Raw genomic sequence first — 24,698 nt, 5'->3', positions numbered from 1 at the left:
TGTTGGGATGTGATTGAGTCCCATCTGAGAACAGCAACAGCCTGAAAGCACTTTAAGGCAAGTGAGGGGCAGAATGCAGATTAGAATCTACTGGTAGATCTCTGGATTATCTTCAGTAGATCAGCAAGGGTTTCTGACTCCCAGTTATTCAACAAGAAGGTTACTTTCCCCACCTTAATGAAATGAAGAAATGAGAAATGAAGAAAGCTAACCAGGGGTAGACTTTTGTGTGAAAGGCTTGTGAGCCCAGTTGAGTTTGGGTGCTAAAAACAGTCTCCTAACTACACACAGTTCCAAGAGACCTGGTTCTTTAATTGTAAACATTGGAAACTGCCATTGAACCAGACTGTTGGCCCATCAGTCTCAGACACGGTTTTCTCCCAACCCTGCCAGGAATTGAACCCAAGACCTTCCTCATACCAAGCAGATGATCTACCACTGAGCTACAGCCCTTCCCTCATTATATCTGCTATCAGGGCCGGCCCACTCATGAGGCAAGGTGAGGCAAGTGCCTCAGGTGACAGGATCCACAGGGAACAATTCCACTGAAGAAGATAATCATGGTCACCCAGACCTAGTTGCTGATAGCAAAGGACCCCGCCACCCCATAATGGTTCAAGCTTCAAGAACCCAAAAACGTAGGTCCACCACTGGTCTAAGTCATCTCCTTATGTTCCTCTGGCAACGATGAGATTTGAACCAGAGTTAACCAGCTCACAGCTCACTCTCTTATTCTCTGTGCTATGCCAGCACACTCTGCCTCTCAAAAAGCCCGCCCTTCCTTTCCTTGCATTGTTACACGGTATTTGGGGAGCCTATGCACCTTTTGTTCATCAGCACATAATGGTGCATATACTCAGAAGAGGCTCCCCCTCTGGACGAGAGAGACCTGCAGGTGCAGAGGTGGTAAATGCATGATTTTGGCAAAGTGTGTTCTAGGATCCAACAGCAGGAAGTGCCGATTATTAAGCAGAAGGCAAACAGTTATTCCTTACCATTCCCCTCCACACCTCCCTCTTGCGCTGAGCTAAAAGTGGATTTCATAAAAGTGTTTGGAGATACCAAACTGGTGACATGACAGAGGTGATTAATCCATTCCACGGATGTTTCCTGATCCATTATGTTTTTATTCCCTGGGAAACAGGAAAGCCGTCAAGCAACAGGAAGAGGAATCCGATGTCCAAGAACATTGTGTATGCCTCCCTATATTCCAGTATGAAGGGAAGGCACGGGGGGGGGGGGGAATCTCTTTCGGCTGGTTTGTAGTCAGGGCTCGGGGGACAAGGCGGGTCTGTCTGCTTTGGGGCTTTTAAACAGTGACACTGTAAGGAACACACCCAAAAGGCTGGGAAGCACAGAGCAACTCTGCATGGTCAAGGGGCTGGAGCAACTCCCCTGTGAAGACAGGTTACAAAAGATTCCCACATTGCAGAGGGTTGGACTGGATGACCCTCGTGGTCCCTTCCAGTTCTTCAATTCTATGGTGGAAAGAATTTAGTGGAGCAGCGTGTGTGTGGTCCCCCAAATAAAACTGATTTAAACAAAAAATGCGTCTCATCCCCTAGGAAGCAGTTTAAGCAGCCAAAACAAAGCAGCCAGGGTCCCGATTCCAATCACAGAGGGCTACCAACTAGAAAAGCAGGTTCTGGGGCAAATAAAGACCTCCCGCCGCACCTCTTCATGTTGTCCTCTCACCTGCGCAATGGAGCAGACTTTGGCTTCCACCTGCCGGACTTCAGCCAGCTGCAAGTCCATGGTTTTGAGGATGTCGCTCGCCAGGTTGCTAATTTGGTAAGCCACGCTGGCTAATGACTGGGTTGCAAAAGCCATGGTTTCCTCGAGGGCTTTCCGCTTGTCCTTTGCCTAAGAGGTTTATGAAAATGGAGGGGGAAGAAGTGAGAACTCTGCCATAAATCAGGACAACTGAGTCGGTTTTTTAAAATATTTTTTGTTCTGTGTATATTGCAATAAAGTTTAGTTCATTCAACATTCAACTGTATCGTGGTATAAGTGGCTACGATAGCTCTACCTGCTACACCCAGTATCGCATCCTGCATGGTCACAGCCACACTACCCATGTGCATAAAGTGTGTTTAAAGCTCTTCCAAAGAATCCTGAGAATGGTTGTTTGTTAAGGGCGCTGGGAACTGTAGCTCTGTGAGGAGTAAACTGCAGTTCCCAGCAGCGTGGAAGTGCTGTTGTATATCTACGAACACAGGAAGCTGCCAAGACAGAGACTCCTGGTCCATCGAGCTCATAGCTCAGTTGGTTAGAGCATGGTGCTGATGATGCCAAGGTTGCAGGTTCGATACCCGTATGGAACAGTGGCATATTCCTGCATTGCAGGGGGCTGGACTAGATGATCCTCAGGGTCCCTTCTAAGTCTATGATCCTATTACTATAATATGGACTTCATATACTGAACTGACAGCAGCTCTCCAGGGTTTCAGCCAAGGTTCTTTCCCACCCCTACCCTACCAGATGCCAGGAATTGAAGCTGGGAAGAAAGAAGAGGAATTCAGGGATGGTTATAAGTTGTGTGTCCTTGCTTCTCAATTTGATCCTTTTATGCATTGCGACTTGCTGTTATTTATTATTATTATTATAGTTTATTACATGGGTAGGCAAACTAAGGCCTGGGGGTCGGATCCGGCCCAATCAACTCCTAAATCCGGCCCGCGGATTGTTCAGGAATCAGCATGTTTTTGCATGAGTAGAATGTGTCCTTTTATTTTAAATGCATTCTGGGTTATTTGTGGGGCATAGGAATTCGTCATTTCCGGCCCTCCACAAGGTCTGAGGGACAGTGGACCGGCCCCCTGCTGAAATGGTTTGCTGACCCCTGGTTTAGTAATTCTTTATTGCAATTGAAATGTTTAAACTGTTTAAATTATTATTTGCTGATATTTAATTTTACTGTTTACTATTTATATTCTAAGGGATTATTGAATGTTGCTTTATTTGATATAAGTTGTTTATTTTAAAGTTATTGTGACTTTTTTGTATTGGATCAGATTATTATGCGTATGTGTTTTTTCAGCTTGCAAACCGCCTTGTGCAAGGTTGCGGTTTTCTGAAAAGCAAAAAAGAAGACACTTTTCAAAGCAAATACCGTATTGGCCCGAATATAAACCGCACCCGTATATAAGCTGCACTTTAAAAATTCATTGGGGGGGGGGAGACAATACATGAATATAAGGCGCTCCCTTAAAATTCCACAGGTATTCACACCCGTTCTGTTTTATCGTATGCCTGTTTCAGCAGCGATATCACAAAAGCCAATTTTTGTAAGGTCACGAATTTGAGCCACACTTTAACTTCTCACGGTCAGATGGGGGGGGGGGAGTGAAGCTTTGTATTCAGGCCAATATGGTAAATGCAATTTGTCCCCAATTTCACCCCCGAAAAGGAGGACGCGTCCTGGAAAAAGAGGACACATGACAACCCCTTGTGTTTAGCAATATAGAAAGGCAATATGCAAATCAAAAGTGAACTGAAAGTGAAAAGGAGTTGCAAGGAACCCCCACCCTAGTAATAAGAATAATATGGACCTATTTTCAATGCCATCACATTACTGCTTTCTGTACAGACAGTGGTCTGAATGTCATGGGGGAACGAATCCAAGTGAGTAGGCCTTGCTGTTTAAGAAGCTGTCTGGATATACCTAATAATCTTCTGGCCAGAGCCGGATTTAGGTTTGATGAGGCCCCTAAGCTACTGAAGGTAATGGGGCCCTTTATATGTCCAGCTGCCCTTTGTCAACAACAAATTGTCGCTGTTTTTTGTGTTGAACATATGCTATATGGTAATTTACGGACCTAATAGGTATCTAAAGCCATTTGAGCATAACAAAATATGTATTTTATCAAAGTAATTGTTGAACTGAAATACAAATAAGAAGACGTATATTAATAGTGAAATACAATGTTTTAGGGGTTGTTTTTAAAAGTCTGGAACAGATTAATCCGTTGTGCATTACTTTCTATGGGAAAGTGCGCCTTGGTTTTGGAACGCTTTGGTTTTGGAACGGACTTCCGGAACAGATTAAGTTTGAGAACCAAGGTACCACTATATATAGAAATGAGCAAACCAGTGATATTTTAGGGAGCAGGCGGGGCCCATTACTTACATCACAGGAGCCTACACAACACAAAAAAAATGTTGCTGCATGTAGGTTTTATTTGTTTTTTATCTTAGATTTTGGAAATGTACATCCAGGTTTGTTTTTTCCTTTAAATTTTTTGGGGGGGCCCAAGAGTGTAGGGCCCTAAGCTATAGCTTGTGTAGCTTATATGTAAATCCGGCACTGCTTCTGGCTAACTCCAGCGAGGCTAGGTCAACATTCATTGCCTCCAAAGGCAGAGCAGGATGGTGGCATCTCTGCGTAAACTCAAGAGTTCTCCGAGCTGAATGGTCTCTCTCAGGGATAAGGTGCGCCTACCTCGCAGGAGGTAGACAGCATTTAAGATGTCTCTTAAAAAGTAGAGACATCACCTTGCCAACAAAGGTCCATATAGTAACAGCTATGGTTTTCCCAGTAAGTGATGTATGAAAGTGAAAGCTGGACCATCAAGAAGGCTCATCGCCGAAGAATTGATGCTTTTGAATTATGGTGCTGGAGGAGACTCTTGAGAGTCCCGTGGACTGCAAGAAGATCAAACCTATCCATTCTGAAGGAAATCAGCCCTGAGTGCTCACTGGAACGACAGATCCTGAAGCTGAGGCGCCAATACTTTGACCACCTCATGAGAAGAGAAGACTCCCTGGGAAAGACCCTGATGTTGGGGAAGATTGAGGGCATAAGGAGAAGAGGACGACAGAGGACGAGATGGTTGGACAGTGTTCTCAAAGCTACCAGCATGAGTTTGACCAAACTGTGGGAGGCAGTGGAAGACAGGAGTGCCTGGCGTGCTCTGGTCCATGGGGTCACGAAGAGTCGGACATGACTAAACGACTAAACAACAACAACAACCTCGCAGGATCTTCACAGAGACTTCTGGGAGGGCAGGGCAGTGTGAGAGAACCCCAATTCTTCCAGCAGCCAGCTCCCCTAAAGGATGTTCCTCAACATTCATCCTCTGCAACATTGCCAGGAACTCCAGTGACCACGCTGTGCGTTGCTCTTAACACTGCAGTGCCAGCATGCCAAGCAGCTCCTGAAACTTTGCTGCCGTGGGCAGCTTGCCAATAATAATAATAATAATAATAATAATAATAATAATAATAATAATAATTTATTTATACCCCGCCCTTCCTGGTTCAAAAACCGGGCTCAGGGCGGCTAACAACAAATTTAAAACACTTAATTATAAAAGCAGCATAAAATACAGTATAAAAACACGAACAACAATAAAATTCAAAAATCAATTTAGGGGAAATAAGCATTAGATAATGCCCAGGGCTAGCTGGCTGAATTGGTCCTACTTGGGCTGGCGAGGAGGCCAGGGGAGAATTAGCTGTGGGGTCTCAGAGCGGGTGATCTTCATAAAAGGGGAAGGGAAGGGAAATAAAAGACCAGGCTGAATTCAAATTAAAGGCCAGGCGGAATAGTCTTACAGGCCTGACGGAAGGAGGTTAAATCCTGAAGGGCCCTAGTCTCATGGGACGGAGCATTCAACCAGGTCGGAGCCATCACTGAAAAGGCCCTGGTGGAGGATAGTCTGACTTCCTTAGGGCCCGGGGCCTCTAAACTATGGTTGTTCATGGACCTTAAGGTCCTCTGCGGGGCATACCAGGAGAGGCAGTCCCGTAGATACGAGGTCCCTAAGCCACAAAGGGCTTTAAAGGTCAAAACCAGCACCTTGAACCTGACCCAATACTCCACCGGGAGCCACTCACCTCCTCATAGTTGCTCTCGCAGTAATCTGCCACTTTGAGAAGGTTGCTGTAGTTGTCCTTCAGGGTTGCCCTGGCGCTGGGGATGGCATTCTGCATCAGCTGCTGCAACTCAGACATATCGCGGCTCCCCACTTCCTTCTCTGAGCGCACGGTCTCAGCAGCAGACAGGTTTTGAACCTCACAGCTGGGCTGGTGGACTCTTTTTGTACTTGAGTTGCCTCCTGTGGGCAGAGCTGATCCCTCCCCCTCAGCCTTCTGGCCCAGACGTCGTCTTGCTGACACCCTGAAATTTATTGCTGTCCTCGCCCAGAAAGCATGTGTGCGGATTCCTGTATGACACCCTCTCTGGCCTCCGCCTCTGTAAGCGCAGACACCTCCATTCCGCACAGGAGTCTTGAAAAACCGCTCGCATGCCCAGAACAAGGGTCATGAGAATTAACAGAGGAAATTAGCAGAGGCGGAGTACCTGTGACGAGAGGAAACCATTATTTTTAGAACCATTTTGCTTGGCTGATTGCAGAGATCTTGGGAGCAGAGGGTTGGTTTTTATTACTAATCAAGCTGTGGTGAAATGTCCTGGAATCTACTGAGGGTGGAATTTAACAACAACAACAACAACAACAACAACAACAACAACAACAACAACAACAACAGTGGTACCTTGGTTCTCAAACTTAATCCACTCCGGAAGTCCATTCCAAAACCAAAGCGTTCCAAAACCAAGGTGCGCTTTCCCATAGAAAGTAATGCAAAACGGATTAATCGGTTCCACGCTTTCAAAAACAACCCCTAAAACAGCAATTTAACATGAATTTTACTATCTAACGAGACCATTGATCCATAAAATGAAAGCAATACTATAAAATAAATAAGACAGTATTGTAGATGATTTTAAAAAATGTAAAAAATTCTTACCTGCACTGATGATAGTCATTGTTTGGATGGGGGGCTTTTATCCATTTCCGCAGTCACACAAGCAATCAATCTGTAGCTGAACTGGGTTCCACACAGTCACAAAAACAAATTAACCGGAAAAGCCTCAAAAACACAAAATAAATAGTCCAAGTTAATCCGTTAATCCGTTCCGGAAGTCCGTTTGACTTCAGAAATGTTCGAAAACCAAGGAGCAACTTTTGATTGGTGCAGGTGCCCCAGAAACAATCGCCGACAGCTGCATCAGGTGTTCAGCTTCTGAAAACTGTTTGAAAACCGGAATACTTACTTCCGGGTTTTCGGCGTTTGAGAACCAAGGCATTTGAGTACCAAGGCATTTGAGAACCAAGGTACTACTGTAGTAGTAGTAGTAGTAGTAGTAAGGCTTTTTTCCAGCTAGAACTCGCTGGAACTGTTTTGGCACCTCTCAGGTGGGTGCCATTACCATTCTAAGAGAACAAAGGAGGTGTTCATGATGGGTTCAGGCATCTCTTTTTCTAGAAAAATAGCACTAATAATAATAATAATAATAATCTCTAGATTAGCTTTGGCAGGGACTGAGCTTCTGTTTTTGTTAAGTTGTGGGTGAACATATCAGAGGACACAGCGATTCTTCAGACAGCTCTTGTTTATTCACAGGCCAGAACTGAACTGAACTGAAGGGTTCAGCCAGGCTGCTTATATAGAGCTCCAGTACAATGCAATTGTAACCACTTTCTGTAACTATCCAATCACTGAACATCACTTTCAATCCCTTATTTGCATATGTGGACCTGAGTGAAAACTGTCTACAGTATCCCCCTGCTGGCCCAGGGTGAGAACGTCAGTACATAACAGTTGCCTCTTCCCAAGTCACTTAAGAGCACATATTTCTACAGTGGAACCTCGGGTTACATATGCTTCAGGTTACATACGCTTCAGGTTACAGACTCCACTAACCCAGAAATAGTGCTTCAGGTTAAGAACTTTGCTTCAGGTTAAGAACAGAAATCGGGCTCCGGCAGCAGCTAAAGTGGTGCTTCAGGTTAAGAACAGTTTCATTAGCTAAAGTGGTGCTTCAGGTTAAGAACAGTTTCAGGTTAGGAACGGACCTCCGGAACGAATTAAGTACTTAACCCGAGGTACCACTGTAATCCTTATGAACATATATCAAGCCCAGTGCTAGTAAAGGGAGTCAGAGGGCTTGGGTGAAGGAAAGAGGGAGTGGGGTAAATAATTAGTCCTGGGTTGAGGATTAGGGTTGAGAAGACCTCTGTATTCACACATTTGATTCGGTACTACAATGAATCAGATCCACATCTGAGGTCCACTTCTCTTTCAGCAACCACCAGGGCCTTTTTCGTAGTGGTGCCAAAATTATGAAACATCCACCCAGGGTAGATCTGCTAGGTTCTTGTTTGAGTTTCACTGGGAACTTCTAAGCAACCCCTAGTACAGCCTTCCCTGGCATGGTGCCCTTCAGATGTTTCTGGATTCCAAGTCCCATCATTCCTGATCATTGACTATGCTGGCTGGGGCGGATGGGAGTTGGAGTCCAAACCATTTGGAGAGCCCCAGGTTGTGGGTTGGCTGTCTTGGTGCCTCCCTTTCCCATGTACGGTGGTCTGGATGAAAATAAGCAGAGCTGGCCCCTGGTAAATAATAATAATGATGATAATAATCCTGTCTGTTTACTGACCACACAATGAAAGCAACAGGTAGCTGGACCCTGAGGTCCAGACAGAACCTATTGCCCAGAGATTTGTACACTTACAGTTTCCACTGAAGAAGAAATCAGTGCTCAAGTAGGAATTTACGGTATGTTCCGAGAGGGAGGGGAGCTGAGATATTCCGGATGTTAAATCCCTAATCAGTAGACCAAATAAAACAGAAGATTTCTGCAGCTGGGCCAGGGCAGAGAGAGAGAGAGAGAGAGAGAGAGAGAGAGAGAGAGAGAGCGCACTGCCCTCTTGACATCTATCCAGCTCTGCTTGCGTTAAGCCTCTAAGTAACTCTGGAGGTTAACTCATACAGGGATGCTGTGCCCACAAAAACAACTTGAATTTGATCTTGGGTGTTCATGAGCCAGCTTCTGAAGTTAATTTCTCCCCACCCAAAAGAGAAAGAGAGAGGTCTGGGGCTGATCCCTACCTGAAAGCTATTCTTCTGCACCTGAAGGCGCTACAGACAGAAGTACTGTTTTGGGAGGACAGAGGACGGGCAGGTGTGGGGGGACTCCCTGGTCCCGAATGGGATAACTGTGCCCTTGAGGGACCAGGTGCGCAACCTGGAAGTCATTTTGGACTCATAGCTGTCCATGTCCTCTGTGTCCATGGCAGCTGTCTACCAGGTCCATCTGGTACCCAGGCTGAGACCCTACCTGCCCGCGGACTGTCTTGCCAGAGTGGTGCATGCTCTAGTTATCTCCCGCTTGGAATACTGCAATTCGCTCTACGTGGGGCTACCTTTGAAGGTGGAAGGTGACCCAGAAACTACAACTAATCCAGAATGTAGCAGCTAGCCTGGTGACTGGGAGTGGCCGCCGAGACCACATAACACCGGTCCTGAAAGACCTACATTGGTTCCCAGTATAATTCAAAGTGTTGGTGCTGACCTTTCAAGCCCTAAACGGCCTCGGCCCAGTATACCTGAAGGCGTGTCTCCACCCCCATCATTCAGCCCAGACACTGAGGTCCAGCTCTGAGGGCTTTCTGGTGGTTCCCTCCCTGCGAGAAGTGAGGTTACAGGGAACCAGACAGAGGGCCTTCTCGGTAGTGGTGCCCACCCTCCCACCAGATGTCAAGGAAATAAACAACTATCTGACTTTTAGAAGACATCTGAAGGCAGCCCTATTTAGGTAAAGGTAAAGGGACCCCTGAACGTTAGGTCCAGTTGTGGACGACTATGAGCGCTCATCTCACTTTACTGGCTGAGGGAGCTGGTGTTTGTCTGCACACAGCTTCCGGGTCATGTGGCCAGCATGACTAAGCTGCTTCTGGCGAACCAGAGCAGCACACAGAAACGCTGTTTACCTTCCACCAGAGCAGTACCTATTTATCTACTTGCACTTTTACGTGCTTTTGAACTGCTAGGTTGGCAGGAGCATTGACCAAGCAACGGGAGCTCACCCCAGCGCGGGGATTCGAACCGCCGACCTTCTGATCGGCAAACCCAGGAGGCTCTGTGGTTTAGATTTACGGAAACTTTTAATGTCTGAAGTTTTATTGTGTTTTTAATATTTTGTTGGAAGCCGGCCAGAGTGGTTGGGAAACCCAGCCAGATGGGCGGGGTATACATTATTATTATTATTATTATTATTATTATTATTATTATTATTATTATTTATTACTACTACTACCTCCTGATCCCAGCTGCATGGCGATGTGCCGTAGTTATTTATTGGCGATGGGCAGGTATGGGCAAACTCAGCCCTCCAGATGTTTTGGGGACTACAACTCCCATCATCCCTAGCTAACAGGCCCAGTGGTCAGGGATGATGGGAACTGTAGTCCTAAAACATCTGGAGGACCAAGTTTGCCTATGCCTGGTGATGGGCATGCAGTCTCGTTTTGCTCCAAGGCCATCTGTCCTACATCATTATGTAATGCAGGCTTGGCCCTTCAGATGTTTTGGACAACTCTCCTCCCATCTAGCCAGCACAGTTGTGCTGGCTGGGGTTGATGAGTGTTCGTGTTCAAAACATCTGGAAGACACAAGGTTGGTAAAGGCTGGCTTAGTCTCTTCCAGGTGGAGTCGGTCCTGGCAATGGAAAAAGGTTTGGGGATTGAGTCAACAATGTTGTTGCACCTCTGACTCTCTAGAGCAGGGTTTCCCAAACTTGGGTCTCCAGCTGCTTTTTGACTACAGCTCCCATCATCCCTAGCTGGCAGGACCAGTGTTCAGGGATGATGGGAATTGTAGTCCAAAAAACAGCTGGAATCCAGGTTTGGGAAACTCTGCTCTACAGTAAATGGGTGGCGGGCAAAACATAGTGGTCCATGAATGGCTATAGAGACCATGGGGATTCAGAGTTAGGGATTCCCAAGGTCTGATTTTGCAATATTTTAATGTTTGTCTGCAGATAGATCTATTGATCTGCTTCCCCCCCGCCAAATGTGCCATCTGGTTTCTCCTCCCCCCCTCTTCCCCCTTACCCTGAGTTTGAGGTTAAGTCAAAACACCTGACCAGTTTTAACTTGCTGAGTCTATTATCAGATTAAGGACAGGAGACAATCAGTTCCAAAGCAAGTCACCACCTAATACCGAAGACGTCTTCAAGCCGACAAGTGGACACAGCAGAGGACATCATCTCACCAGCGCAGGCAAATGTATCTCTAAAACACAGTGGAGCTTTGGAGGGGAAAACACATCAAAAGAGGTAGGTGTTCCCTCCTAGAACAGACCAGGATTTTTTTGTGATGGGAAAACAAAACTGCTGTAGGTTACCTTACCCAGTGCTTTTTTTCCTGGGGGAACGCAAGGGGGGGGGACACATACCCCTAAACATTTTGTGAATCTTTGTCCATTTACTGTATTTATTTTTCCTGATTTGAACTATAAAATAGTGATTTTCTTGAGTCAAAATGAGACTACCCCTAAGCAGTTTTTTAAAAAGAAAAAAGCACTGACCTTACCTATGCACATTTTACTGGGGCAGAGGGAGGAGTTTGAAGGAGTTTGCATTAAGGGTATTTGGGGTAGCAGTTTTATACGTCAAATCCACCTGCTGCAACCTGCATGCAGATACAGGTTCCTACAGTCTGATTTTGGATGTGGAGAAAGACAATGGCTTGACGGTTTTAAAGAGAAATAGAAGTGGTGTGACAGAAAGATTAGCGCCACTGGTATGCATGCCCACAGACACACATGCACACACACATTGATGGGAGGAGTGCCTATTAAAAGCCACAATGCCCCGATGATGATGATGATGATGATGATGATTTTATTATTTATATGCTGCCCATCTGACTTTTTTTTTTGTAAAGTAAAAAGCCTTCCCAACATGGCACAGAACATACGACAATATGCATTGCCTTCAGTAATGTACATCAGTGCTGTAGATGGGGTTGAAACCGAGTTATTTGCATTTTATTTATTTATGTACTTATTGCCCTGTAATATAGATAATAAATAACAGCTTGATTTCTTAAAAAGAAAAAGAAAAAAACCCTGTAAAATATTTAACAGTGATAACAAGGCACACCAGAAACCAAGGCAAGACAAAATACCAGTAGTAAACGACGCCAAATTCAACCACTTAAGTCATACTTCAGAGAAGATTCGTAAACTGTTTGAAAAGTTAGAAAACAAGCAGCCGCTAAAATGGCAGGGGCAAGACTAAAAAATGATGGTAGATGATACTTAGAAAGGGTAGCCTTTTAAAAGTTATTTTAAAACTAAGCAAAAAACCGCACAAATCTTTGTCATGTAGAAAAGACATTAATGTGGTGACAGGCAAGCCTATGAAATCTCGTGTTCCACATCCTTGCCATAGCTAGGCATATGAAGGCCTTGTGGGGTGGTGGTGGGAAAATTGGAGGTTTTTTCCTGTTTCCCCCATGTCTTATTTGTTACCAAAAAAAATTTGGTCAGGGACCTGTGTTTCTCCTCCCTAAATTTCTGAAGTTTTTCCAGGCCTTCACTTCTCTATCCATAGCTATGCTTTCGGATTAGGGGTGGCTGAGTGAGGCAGAGAGCCAACTGACAGAAATGTTTTCACAAGCCTCTGTAAATTCATGGAAGTATAAAACGTGCCTGGGATTGGAAGTTCAGCCCTTGCCCTCATCCCCACCATGCTGCAAAATGCAGGGCTGGTGTGATCCTAGCCGTCCTCCCATCTTAATATTCTCAGAGGCATTTTATTGTGCCCTGAGACCTTTAAGGACCCAACAAGGTCCTGATGAAGAGTCGGACAGGACTAAACAACAACATGTGTGTGTGTGTGTGTGTGTGTGTGTGTGTGTGTGTGTGTGTGTATAAACACTTTCCTTCAGGCACTTCTTTTCTGGGCAAATCTACACCATACATTTAAAGCAGTACTTCAGCAGTCATGGCTTCCTGCATCGGATTCTGGGAACTGTTGCTTATTAAGGGTGCTGAAGTTCTTAGGAGACCCTGCTTACAGGGTGACAATTCCCAATATCCTCAGCCAACTACAGCTTCCAGGATTCTCTGGGTGAAGCCATGACTTCTAATGCAGTAAACAAGTGCAGTGGTGCCTCGCAAGACGAAATTAATTCGTTCCGCAAGTTTTTTCTTGCGAGTTTTTCGTCTTGCGAAGCACGGTTTCCCATAGGAATGCATTGAAAATCAATCAATGCGTTCCTATGGAGACCGCCTTCAGACCAGGTCCGGGGACAGTCTGTCCCCCGACCTCTTCTGAAGGCTGGGGGGGGGGACAAGGGCTTTTCTTCCCACCATCAGCCTTCAGAAGGCTGTTCTGAAGGCTGGCGGTGGGAAGAAAAGCCCTTCTCCCCACCTCCCGCCCCGCAAGCTCTGGGGACAGGAGGGCTTTGCTGCCGACCGCCAGCATTTTAAAAGCCCCCAGGACAGCGGAGGTCTTCTGAAGGCAGGCGGTGGGCAAAAGTCTTTGCTCCCCCCCCCCGCCTGCCTTCAAAAGCCGTCTGGGATAGCGGAGAAACGCGCTGCGCTTCTCCGCTATCCCGGGAAGGCAGGCGGGGGGGAGCAAAGACTTTTGCCCCCCGCCGGCCTTCAGAAGAGGTCCAGGACCTCTTCTGAAGGCCGGAGGGGGGCGAAAGGCTTTGCTCCCCACCGCCAGCATTTAAAAGAGGTCCCCGGAGATTTCCCTATGGGCTTTCTTCTTGCGAAGCAAGCCCATAGGGAAATTCGTCTTGCGGAACGACTCAAAAACGGAAAACTCCTTTGTCTTGCGAGTTTTTCGTTTTGCGAGGCGTTCGTCTTGCGAGGCACCACTGTGCTTTAAATTTATTTTGTGGATGTCACTCCCAGGGTAAGGCTAAAAACGCTCTACACTAGGCAGCATAAGAAGATCTCCTGTCAATAGGTCCAACTGCATACCCTCCAACATTTCTCCAATGAAAGTAGGGGGTGACCTATTCAGCAGCAACAACAATTTTATTATTTATACCTCACCCAATTGATTGGGTTGCCTCAGCCACTCTGGGCAGCTTCCAATATATATAAAAACATCATAAAACATTCTAAAGACTTCCCTATACAGGGCTATCTTTAGATGTCTTCTAAAGGTTATCTAGTCACTTATCTCCCTGGCTCAGGGTGGGTTGCATAACTCCTACCCTCCAACATTTCTCCGATGAAAATGGGGAAAACAGGACATTCTGGGCTCAAATCAGAAACCAGGAGAGTGTCTGTAAATCTGCAACTGTCCCTGGAAAATAGGGACACTTGGAGGGTCTGGCTGTGCAATTTTAGACTCTGGACTTGGCGGTCTTGCTGGGGCCTCTCTTTAGATAGCAAGTGTCTTGCTTCATTTACAGCAAAATTTTGGTCCTTCCTGCACATTCTGCTGACTGAGGCCTTGTATTATAGCTCTGTAGTTCTGCCCTGATGCTTTCAGTGGCTGGGTTCACGACAAAACTCTGGTTGAGCGAAGGGGAAAGAGAAAATGAGGAATTGTTTTGACCTCGAAATGCTTTTAGGGTGGGGCGCTGGTTCACTTACGGTCAAAAAAACGCCATACAACTTAGGAAATCATGTTCTGCAAACTGGTTTTGAACAGCTTTGGAAAGACACACATTGGACCGACATGTCAAGTACAATTAATACGATCTTTCCAAATCAGTTCCATCTAATGCATTAGATGGGAACTGTGTTGGCATTGGCACAAACAGTGCTGGTTTATCTGAACAGAGCTGTGCAGATTGGATTAAGTATTTTGGCCCAATGGCAAAACAGTACAGGAGTAGAGGAAAGGAGGCATGGTGCCCATGACAAATTGTAGGGAAAGGGGAAAGCCTATGGTGCAGGACAGTTGGAATTGGTTCTTACAATGTCTACAGAAGAAGACAACTAAAAAGATTCCTTTCTGCACCTTTTAACCAATGGATGGACATTCCTGCACCCATTCATCCCTGTTGGTTGTCTTAAAATATACCGTATTTTTCGCCCTATAGGACGCACCGTCCCATAAGGCGCACCTAGTTTTTTTGGGGGGAAAATAAAGGGGGGGAAATTATTTTCCCCCCAGGTGCGGGGCTGGGGCGGGGGAAGCCCGAGCTTCCCCCGACCCCAGCCCCCAGAACAGGCAACTCTCCGCAAGCCATGGGAGCCCAGCTTTGCGGAGAGCTGCGCGAAGTCTGAGCGCGCTGAGCTCAGCGTGCCCAGGCTTCAGCATGCAGGCAACTCTCCGCAAGCCGTGGGAGCCCAGCGCGGGCTCCCACGGCTTGCAGAGAGCTGCGCAAAGCCTGCATTCGCCCCATAGGATGCACACACATTTCCCCTTCATTTTTGGAGGGGGGAAAGTGCATCCTATAGGGTGAAAAATACGGTAATATCGTGTCAACTATGAAAATGAATGTATTACCAAAACTGTTATTTTTGTTTCAAACAATTCCGGTGATCAGCAAGATAGATTGTTTCAATGTATGACAAAAGATATTTCTAAATATATCTGGCAAGGAAAAAAACACCAAGAATAAAATATAAAATACTGATAGATGCAAAAGAGAGAGGAGGTTTCTCCCTGCCGGATATGAGATTATATTATGAAGCATCTTGTCTTTGTTGGTTGAAGGAATGGATGACATTGGAGAATCCACATATCTTAGATCTAGAAGGTCATGATAATATTTTTGTTTGGCACACTTATTTGTAGTATGAAAAGGTGAAAGCACATAAAGGATTTACAAATCATATAATTAGAAAAAATTTGTACAGAGTACTGTATGGGATAAATGCAAAAAATTATTGGAGACAAAAACACCACTTTGGCTCTCACCGTTGGAAGCAATAGCGGTAAAGAAAAAGAACATGATAGAAGGTTGGACAACTTATTAAAACAAGAGGGAGGATAGTATAAATTAAAAGAATTTAAGGATTTATCAGGAAAGCTAACAACAGGGATACAATATCATCACTTGAATTAAGTATTTAAGAAAGATAGGATATGAGGGTTTGGGGAACAAATATCACAATTGGAGAGAGATCTGTTGGAATGTAAAGTGCTGTCTAAAATGTATAAGATATTATTGGAATGGGAGACAAAGGAGGAGCAATAGATATTGGTTATAATATAGCTATGGAAGCATGGGAACGACTGGATATAAAATTTACGGCATGATATGGTTTAAAAGAAAACTACATGAAAATGTTATATAGATGGTATCTAATACCGAGTAAATTGGCAAAAATGTATAAATCAAAATCAAATGTGTTGGAAATGCAAAGAGAAAAATTATTTTTTATCATATGTGGTGGTCTTGTAGTAAGATTACAGCTTACTGGGAAATGATATATAATGAATTGAAAAAGATGTTTAAAATAACATTTGTTTTAAAAAAACAACCCAGGAGCTTTCCTTTGGGGAATTATAGGGGTAGAACTATCTAAGCAGTATAGAAATTTATACATGTTTGTGACTACAGCGGTAAAAATGTTATTTGCCTAAAAATGGAAAGAAGAAGGTCCCGACTGTATCCAAACGAACAGATACAAAAACTTGTGGAATATGCAGAAATGGCAAATCTTACCAGAAAAATAAGAAATAAAGATAACCAACTTTTAATAAAAGAATGGAAATGGTTTATTGAATATTTACAAACAAACTGTAATCAGATAAGGTCATTGACAGGATTATTGTAATAACCTGTAGTTTCATAAGAGCATATATTTAAAGTAGATGAATAAAAGAATAAGTTAATTTAGAATACGCAGGAAATGTAAAAAAATAATAATATAAGGAACCACAGAAAGAGGAAGGAATTCGGGCTCTGAAATATTAGAATTATTCTAAAACTATTGAAATGTATATAACTGAAAAGCATAATTTAAAAAAAAAAAAAAATAGAGTATAATTCAAATGCTGAGGAAGTAGAATTTGTCAGCCATTACCGATCTTCAAATCAGAAAGCGATATGAGACAGTGGTTAGAAGGGCAAGTTCAAAGATCGGTGGGGAGCCCTGTTAAACTTCTGAGAAACTCAAGAGTTTGCTGTAACACAGCTTGAAAGTCAGTGTTCTGAGCTTGTGTTCTAATGTAAATGCTCTAGTGTAAATTTTAGCAACTTAACTAAGATCCCATCTGCATTGCACAATTAAAGCAGTACCATGCCACTTTAAAGAGCTTTCTCCCATAGAATCCTGGGAACTGTAGTTTGTTAAGGATGCTGAGAGTTGCTAGGAGTCCCCTATTCCTCTCACAGAGGTACAATTTCCTGAGTCCTCTGGGAAGAGGGATCGGTTGTTAAACCACTTTGAAAAATCGCCTTGTTCTTTCCTCTGAGATTGTATCTCAAGCATTTGGTTCATTCACCAATACAATGGTTTGCCTTAAAGAGGAGACAAACTCATTTCAACAATCTTCCTTCACATCCTCGCTGAGCACACCTTTGTATGAAATCTGATGGGTTTTTTGGCAAAACCATCTAATGCTATTGAAAGGGCAATAAAATTTAAAGGTAAAGGGACCCCTGACCATTAGGTCCAGTTGTGACTGACTCTGGGGTTGCGGCGCTCATCTTGCTTTATTGGCCGAGGGAGCCAGCGTACAGCTTCCGGGTCATGTGGCCAGCATGACTAAGCCGCTTCTGGCGAACCAGAGCAGTGCACGGAAACGCCGTTTACCTTCCTGCCAGAGCAGTACCTATTTATCTACTTGCACTTTGACATGCTTTCGAACTGCTAGGTTGGCAGGAGCAGGGACTGAGCAATGGGAGCTCACCCCATCACGGGGATTCAAACCGCCAACCTTCTGATCGGCAAGTCCTAGGCTCTGTGGTATAACCCACAGCGCCACCCACGTCCAGTAAAATTTACTGAATCCCTAATTCAGTCATGAAATCTACAACCAGCGTATGCAGTAATTAAGGATTCATTCGATAATTCAGGCGGGAACACGCCTTTACTAGAAGCAGGCCCCAGTGATTGCTGTGGGACTGATCTCTGAGTAAATGGGAAAAGGACAGTGCTGAAATTCATTTAAAGCATTTATATCATCATCATTTTATTGGTATGCCTTCTTTCCATAACTATGCTCAAAGCAGCTTACAACATAAAAAGATTTACACAATTACAAACATAACAAAAGTGGTCCTAAATAATAAATAAAACACATCAAAAAGTACACAACCAAAGATACACAAAATAATATCGACAGCAGCAACAAAATTCTCTAAGCAATACCCCAACCAAAGAGTCTGGAAGTTCGAGAGGACTGACAGAAAAAGAAACCTGAACACAATTAGAAATATTTTAAATGTGAAATGCAATAGAAACAGTAAAATCCTCATTAGTTAAGATGAGGTAAAACCAACCAAAGAGAACAGAAAAATGAAGGCCTTCCTTTAAAAAATAGTATGATCTTTACAGTGCAGCAGAAGACAACTAAGGATGGGGTGAGGTAGACCCATTTGGGTAGGGATTTGTCGATGATCTTAGTACTAGGGCAAATTCATATGGGAGTAGATGGACCATCACATATCTTGGTTCCAAACTGTACAGAAGAAGAAGAAGAAGAGTTTGGATTTGATATCCCGCTTTATCCCTACCCAAAGGAGTCTCAAAGCGGCTAACATTCTCCTTTCCCTTCCTCCCCCACAACAAACACTCTGTGAGGTGAGTGGGGCTGAGAGACTTCAAAGAAGTGTGACTAGCCCAAGGTCACCCAACAGCTGCATGTGGAACTCGGTTCACCAGATTACGAGTCTACTGCTCTTAACCACTACACCACACTGGCTTTAAACTCCATAACCAGCACCATGAGTTGGGCCCAGAAAGAAAACGGTGAGCCAGTGCTGTCTGGCAGTAGCAAAACATGCCCCCAACATCTAGGACGACTTAAGGTGACATCCAACAACATCTGGAGGGCACCAAATTGGAGAAGGCTATATCATGTGGATCAGGTGCCGATCTTAAGAGTATCGCTGTCATGAGCTAGGAACTCCTCTATCTCTACTGCCTAAATTATCCTCATTGTGTTGATCGAGTACACTTGTGCCAGTCTGGTGAGCAGAAGAGGCCTGAGATTCAAAAGTGTGGTCCAAAGTCAGTGAATCACTGGCGCATCAGAGGGTGCACCATGAGTGAAGCACCATGTGCATAAACATAAGAAACATGGGGCTCTCCTATCAACCTTTGCATGTGTACCTCATAACCAATTGTTCTGCAGCTCCCCTCCTTCTGCTGCAGAACACTTAGTACGCGAGGCCCTTCTCCAGAAATCTGCTTCTGAGTGCAGAATGGAGGTGGCAGTGGACTGGATTCTGGCAAGACAGAGGTGCCTGGATCAGTAGAACAGCCAATCTGGGAACTGAGATTCAAGTTGTTCTGAATGGAGTAGTATATTCTTCTGGAAATCACAGACATGTGTTTTGGGAGTGCTTCTGAACCTGGCCTTGACCATTCCATTTCTAGGGAGGCCTCCCCAAACCATGGTTTTGGTTGCAGCACAGAGAGGAAGCCCCGTCTCTGCGTCTTCACAGCTCCATATGAGACTATCCTAGATTCCCCGCGATCTATTCTCCCACACCTAGCATGAAGTAGTGTCCAGCCAGGTGAGTGGGGAAAGGCCTAACTCTTCCACTGGCAACACATCTCTATTTGATCAACTCTTTAGACAAGTAAAAAGGATCCTAAATAGGCTCAGCCAGGACCATTAACAGAACAAAGAGACTATTTAGACCTCTACAATAGGTTCTCATCTTGCAAATACAAAACCACAGGTTTGGAGGTTATGTAAATATATCATCCAAACTGACACACCCCTTCAACAAAAATCCTATAACAATATATTGACACACACACACCAAAAATCCTATAACAATATATTCATGGCACTGATTTCAGCCTTGTTCCAACTTTAGCCGTTCCACAAAATCTGAATCCAGCATTATGTATTATTTTTTATCCATCACTTATTCGCACTTGCAGCCCAGAAGGGGCCAAAGCGGACTAGAACTATCATCAAAGGCTGGTGTTTTTCTGCAGCTGGTATGATGGGAGAAATTTGAGGGCAAACAGGTCCCAAAACTTTAACCTGTTTTTGTTTCATGACCTTGGAGAAGCCACAATAACAATCTGCTTGCCAGGCTATGGGTCTCTAAAATACAGATCAGGCTTGTCTTCCTCGCTGTGGGTTGGAGAGGCTTATTTCATTAGCGATAATAAAGCGCTTTGGGGCTTATGGGTGGAAAAAAGAAAACTCTAGCAAAGGGCAACTTCTTAACTTTTGCATGGAAATAGCAGCAAGGTCAGCAAAATGTTGTTTTGCTCCATTTAGAAGAAGCGGGTCAGTCATTTCAACTCTGAAAGTTAGGATACCGGACTGGCAATTATTTCACTACCTAACCCCAACCCCTAACATTACCAACTCCTTAAACTGTCAAAAACAACAACAACAACAACTTTGCAGTGCCTCTTTAATTCAGGACAGGGTGATTCAAACTGTTAAAACAGCCCTTAGCAGAGAAATGGGGTCCTTACCCTGCTTGGGTCTGTCTGTCCTAATGGAAGCCACAGCTAGTTTGTTTGGTTCTGGCTGAAATTTTTCTGGAGAGTTGAGAAAGGTATTGACCTCTTATGCTCAGAAGCTTGGAGCTGGTTGGACACTGCACTGATTCTGCCTTAAAGACGAATACTTGCCTCTGCTTGATACTGAAGCCTTTATTGGCCTACCTTAATTTGGAATTTCAAACAGGCATCTACAATAGTTTTTGCTACTTACTGCTCCCTTACTATGTTAACAACAGCGTGGGGAATTTTCATCAATATAAATTATTTTCGTCGTCATTATACTGCTTAATGCCAAAACAAGCTTCTGAGCTGTCTACAAAATATTTTTTTAAAAAACCAATCGCACAACAGTAATATAATATACAATAATTAAAAATACACTCTAATTCAAATACAATAAAACAATCCCTTGGAGGTTTTTAAGCTAAGTCTGGATAACCATCTGTGATGTATGTATACATAATTTAGCCGAGATTCCCGAATGACAGGGGGTTGGACTGTATGACCCTCAGATGACCTTCCAACTCTACAATTCTATGATCCTATTAAAAATGGGATTTTGCCAATGCAGTGTAGCAGTTACAGCGACTAGGGAGATCACAGAACTCAACTGCTCACTCAGCTCTACCTGTACAAGCAATGGATCAGCCAAACTGTTCCTGGCTTGTACCATCCTGGCCTGTACCATCCAGACTACAGAGGGAGAGTCACACATTTCAGAGGCGCTAAGTATTGACAGGCATCTGCATGGTTTTTTGCTATCTCTTTTGTGGAGTTCACTTTTCGTCCCAGACTTGGACCAAGCAGATTCTTCAAAACAGAAGATTCTCACAAAGGGATGTTCTGAGCATCTTGACACAGCCAAGACGACGCGTGGAGCGTTTCAGTGGGGTTGTCCATAATTTCTCCCTATTTCTTTTTCCTTCACAGATGCATACCTTCTTAGCCCCTTGTCTAAGTCACCCAACTTTTGCAACAAACAAAATGAAGGGCATATAGGGGCTGGTTGAATAAGCTACTTAACTAACTGATTAAGGTTCTTTGTGAATCTTCACTGCCACGACTTCATGTAGGGAGCAAGAAATATCTATGGCATAAGCAGACACACCAAACATAGTGGTCAATCCTACAATCTGTTGATGGGCACAGTTTTTAAAGTTTTAAATAGATACCACAGGGGGAGGGAAACTGAGCTGGGGCTGCTGTGCAGGAGGAGGAGTTTAACCATAGCTGTGAAGTGTCCCTTATTTGAAGGGACAGTCCCTTATTCCAACGCGATGTCCCGCTCCTGTCCCTTATTTATGGATGTCCCTTAAATGATGTCCCTTAAATTTCAAAGGAAGCAGCTCCTCTCCCTCCCTCCCTCCCTGCCGGCCAGGGAGGAGGGAGGCTCCAACTGTGTTGCTTGGCTGTGTTGCTCACCCAATAAGAAGTCTAAGAACGACTGGAGGGTGGAGCTTGCATGCCTTGTGTGTGGCTAGTTAATGCAAGCTGAGGGGGTTTTTGAATGCTGGACGCCATTTTGTTGCACGTGCTGCTGCAAACTTTGCAGTGCAAAGCCAGGCCGGGGAGCCATCTTAGGTTGAGGCTGCATAGGCCTTGTGGTGCATGTGATTCAGATTCTATTCAGTTGAACTTCTGGTTACAAAGTTGGTTGGACAGTGTTCTCGAAGCTACCAGCATGAGTTTGACCAGCCTGTAGGAGGGCAGGAAGACTGGAGTGCCTGGAACAGGTGAGGCTGCAGGTCCCTTATTTTGGCTGCTGGTCCCTTAGTTTCAAATCTGTAAGTTGACAGCTATGAGTTTAAACCCCGCCCCCCCGCTGCTAAGGACCCAGCAAAAATCACCCCCCACCACAAGTTGTCAGTTGCCCCAGAATGGAGCTTTCGCTGTTGTCACTACCTGAAAATGAGTCCTTATTGTCTCCACCAAAGGGGCTGCGTGAGATTGGCTAATATGGATTTGTCTTTGGATTTCAGGGCAAGATGGCCCAGGATATGACTGAGAAAGAGCTCCTAAAGATGGAAATAGACCAGCTGAAAAAGGAAGTGAAGCTTGAAAGACAAAAGGTAATGATTCCCAAAAGCTCCAAGACAAAATATTTATGCTGGCTGGCCAATTGGTGCCAGGCTGCACAGACAACATGTATTTAAATACAAAGAATTGTGGGAAATGCAGTTTAAAGGGGCTGGGAATTGTAACTCCTTGGGAGGGGGTGGAACTACCATTCCCAGGGTTCTTTGGAGGATGTCGTGTGTTTTAAAGGTATGGTGTATATACAGCCCTAACATGCGCAAGTTCTTTTAAGTTACACAGCACAAATTGTCAAGTGGAAGGAGGAGGTTGTTCAGTTCTGGCTGTGATCAAATGAAGCAAGCATAAGCCACTGAGAAGTTCTCCTGCACAAGGCCCACTGAAATAAATGGGAGCTATGCGAGGATACCAGGTGGCGCTGTGGGTTAAACCACAGAGCCTAGGACTTGCTGATCAGAAGGTCGGCGGTTCGAATCCCCACGACGGGGTGAGCTCCCGTTGCTCGGTCCCTGCTCCTGCCCACCTAGCAGTTCGAAAGCACGTCAGCGTGCAAGTAGATAAATAAGTACCACTCCGGCGGGAAGGTAAACTGTGTTTCTGTGCGCTGCTCTGGTTCGCCAGAAGCGGCTTAGTCATGCTGGCCACATGACCCGGAAGCTGTACGCCGGCTCCCTCGGCCAATATTTTTTTTTTTTTAAAAAAATAATTTTTATTGGTTTTACAACATCCCTCGGCCAATAAAGCGAGATGAGCGCCGCAACCCCAGAGTCGGCCACGACTGCACCTAATGGTCAGGGGTCCCTTTACCTTTACTTTATGAGAGGATACAACAGTATTGCACAGCTCCCAAACACTGAATGTGTCTTGTGCAGAAGTTCCTGTTGAACGGAGCCCTGTATTATGTAATAGTGCAAAGACTATGGGTTGTTTCAACCAGACAGCTACTTGAGTATTTCAAACATTCAAGTAGCAAGACACATGGGGTGGTATTCAATTAATTAACTCATGTTCAGAATAGGCCTATTGAAACTAACAAACCTAAGTTGGTTGTGTCCATTAACTTGAATGGGTCTCCTCTGAGTAGGCCTTGCATTGAATACCACCCATGAAGACAACATCAGTGAGGATTTTGCTTCCAGCCAGGGGGATTTGCTGAATATTTGTGTACACACACACACACACACACACACACAGTTTAGTACTTGGCTATACAAAAATCCCTGAAAGAGTTTGAAATTGAGATTTCTGACTTTCTCCAGTGGGATGAGTCTGTTAGTTATTACTTTATTGTGTTGGCCCAGGACATTTTGCTGCCAAAATTAGGAGGAGCAGAAAGAGGCTTCACCCCCTTTCCTAAAGTCAAGGTACAGACCACCAAACTGTGGTCACATTATTTTTGGTATCCCGGGCAGAAAATCCCACAAGTGCCCCTCTTCCCTCTCCAGCAGTTAAAAAAAGCAAAGTGGTAAAGTAAATAACTAACCATTCACCACCTCACTCTGTCCAATGGTAGAGCCGGCCCCCACCAATTTGCCCGCTTTCACACGGCAGCTTTATTCAGAAATTGGTCCCATTGAGGGGTGGTAGTCAACAAAGTGGATCCACTGGTGCGAAGACTTTTGGCTGCACAGTAGCACTTGCCCTCTCTCTCCCCCCATGTCCCCCTAAATCCGTTATGGGTAGGGTTACATTTGTCCAGGTTTTCCCACAAATGTCTAGGAATCGCTCCAGGAGAGATCAGGTACCAAAAAGTTTTGGGCTGGTCCACAGAACCACAATGATGATGCAATTTTTTCCCCCTCCTCACACAGGTCTCGAAGACAGCAAAAGAACTCAAGGATTATATAGAATCCATGGCTGGAGAAGACCCTCTCTTAAAAGGTGTTCCAGAAGACAAAAACCCATTCAAGGAGAAGGGAGGCTGTATAATAAGCTGACCCCGGCCCCGCCGAAAGAAGATCATTGTTGTGTCCTTGTACAAGAAATACCAGGACTGTAAGAATCTGCCTAGCGTAACTGAGTGTAAATGATCTTCTGCCGGGGGGCGGGGGGCGGGGGTAGGACTCCTTTGCTGGAGTTTCACATAGAACAAAAGAATTGGAAAGTGGTCTCCTCCAAAAGAAAAAAGGAAGACGACAATATCTCTTTTAGGACCTCACGTTCAATTCCTTGGGTTGCTTCGAGAGGAAGGATGGGATATAAATTGAATAAATAAAATAAATTCCCATTTTGTAAATACATCA

General features: G+C 44.6%; 2 protein-coding genes across 3 annotated transcripts in view; one reads left to right on the top strand and one right to left on the bottom strand.

Annotated features, from left to right (window-relative positions):
* Positions 1-6,086, bottom strand: part of ABI3 (ABI family member 3) — a 21,723-nt gene extending 15,637 nt beyond the window's left edge. Inside the window, exons 1-2 of one of the 2 annotated variants that reach the window (XM_081838134.1) lie at positions 5,839-6,086; positions 1,696-1,863 (exon numbers count right to left, since the gene is read on the bottom strand). In XM_081838134.1, coding sequence (XP_081694260.1) covers positions 1,696-1,863; positions 5,839-5,955 — 285 coding nt within the window. In that variant the 5' untranslated portion in view covers positions 5,956-6,086. The remainder of the gene's footprint in view (positions 1-1,695; positions 1,864-5,838) is intronic. The other variant, XM_081838133.1, reaches the window with a different exon arrangement.
* On the top strand, positions 3,589-24,698 carry GNGT2 (G protein subunit gamma transducin 2). The gene is made up of 4 exons (XM_081838320.1): positions 3,589-3,624; positions 10,966-11,128; positions 22,401-22,490; positions 24,267-24,698. The coding sequence occupies exons 1-4, from the start codon at positions 3,602-3,604 to the stop codon at positions 24,390-24,392; spliced, it is 402 nt and encodes a 133-aa protein (XP_081694446.1). The 5' UTR covers positions 3,589-3,601; the 3' UTR covers positions 24,393-24,698.

Source organism: Podarcis erhardii (assembly GCF_964252035.2).
Source record: "Podarcis erhardii genome assembly, chromosome: 13".
Lineage (NCBI taxonomy): Eukaryota > Metazoa > Chordata > Lepidosauria > Squamata > Lacertidae > Podarcis > Podarcis erhardii.
This window is presented reverse-complemented; position numbering and strand designations above follow the sequence as displayed.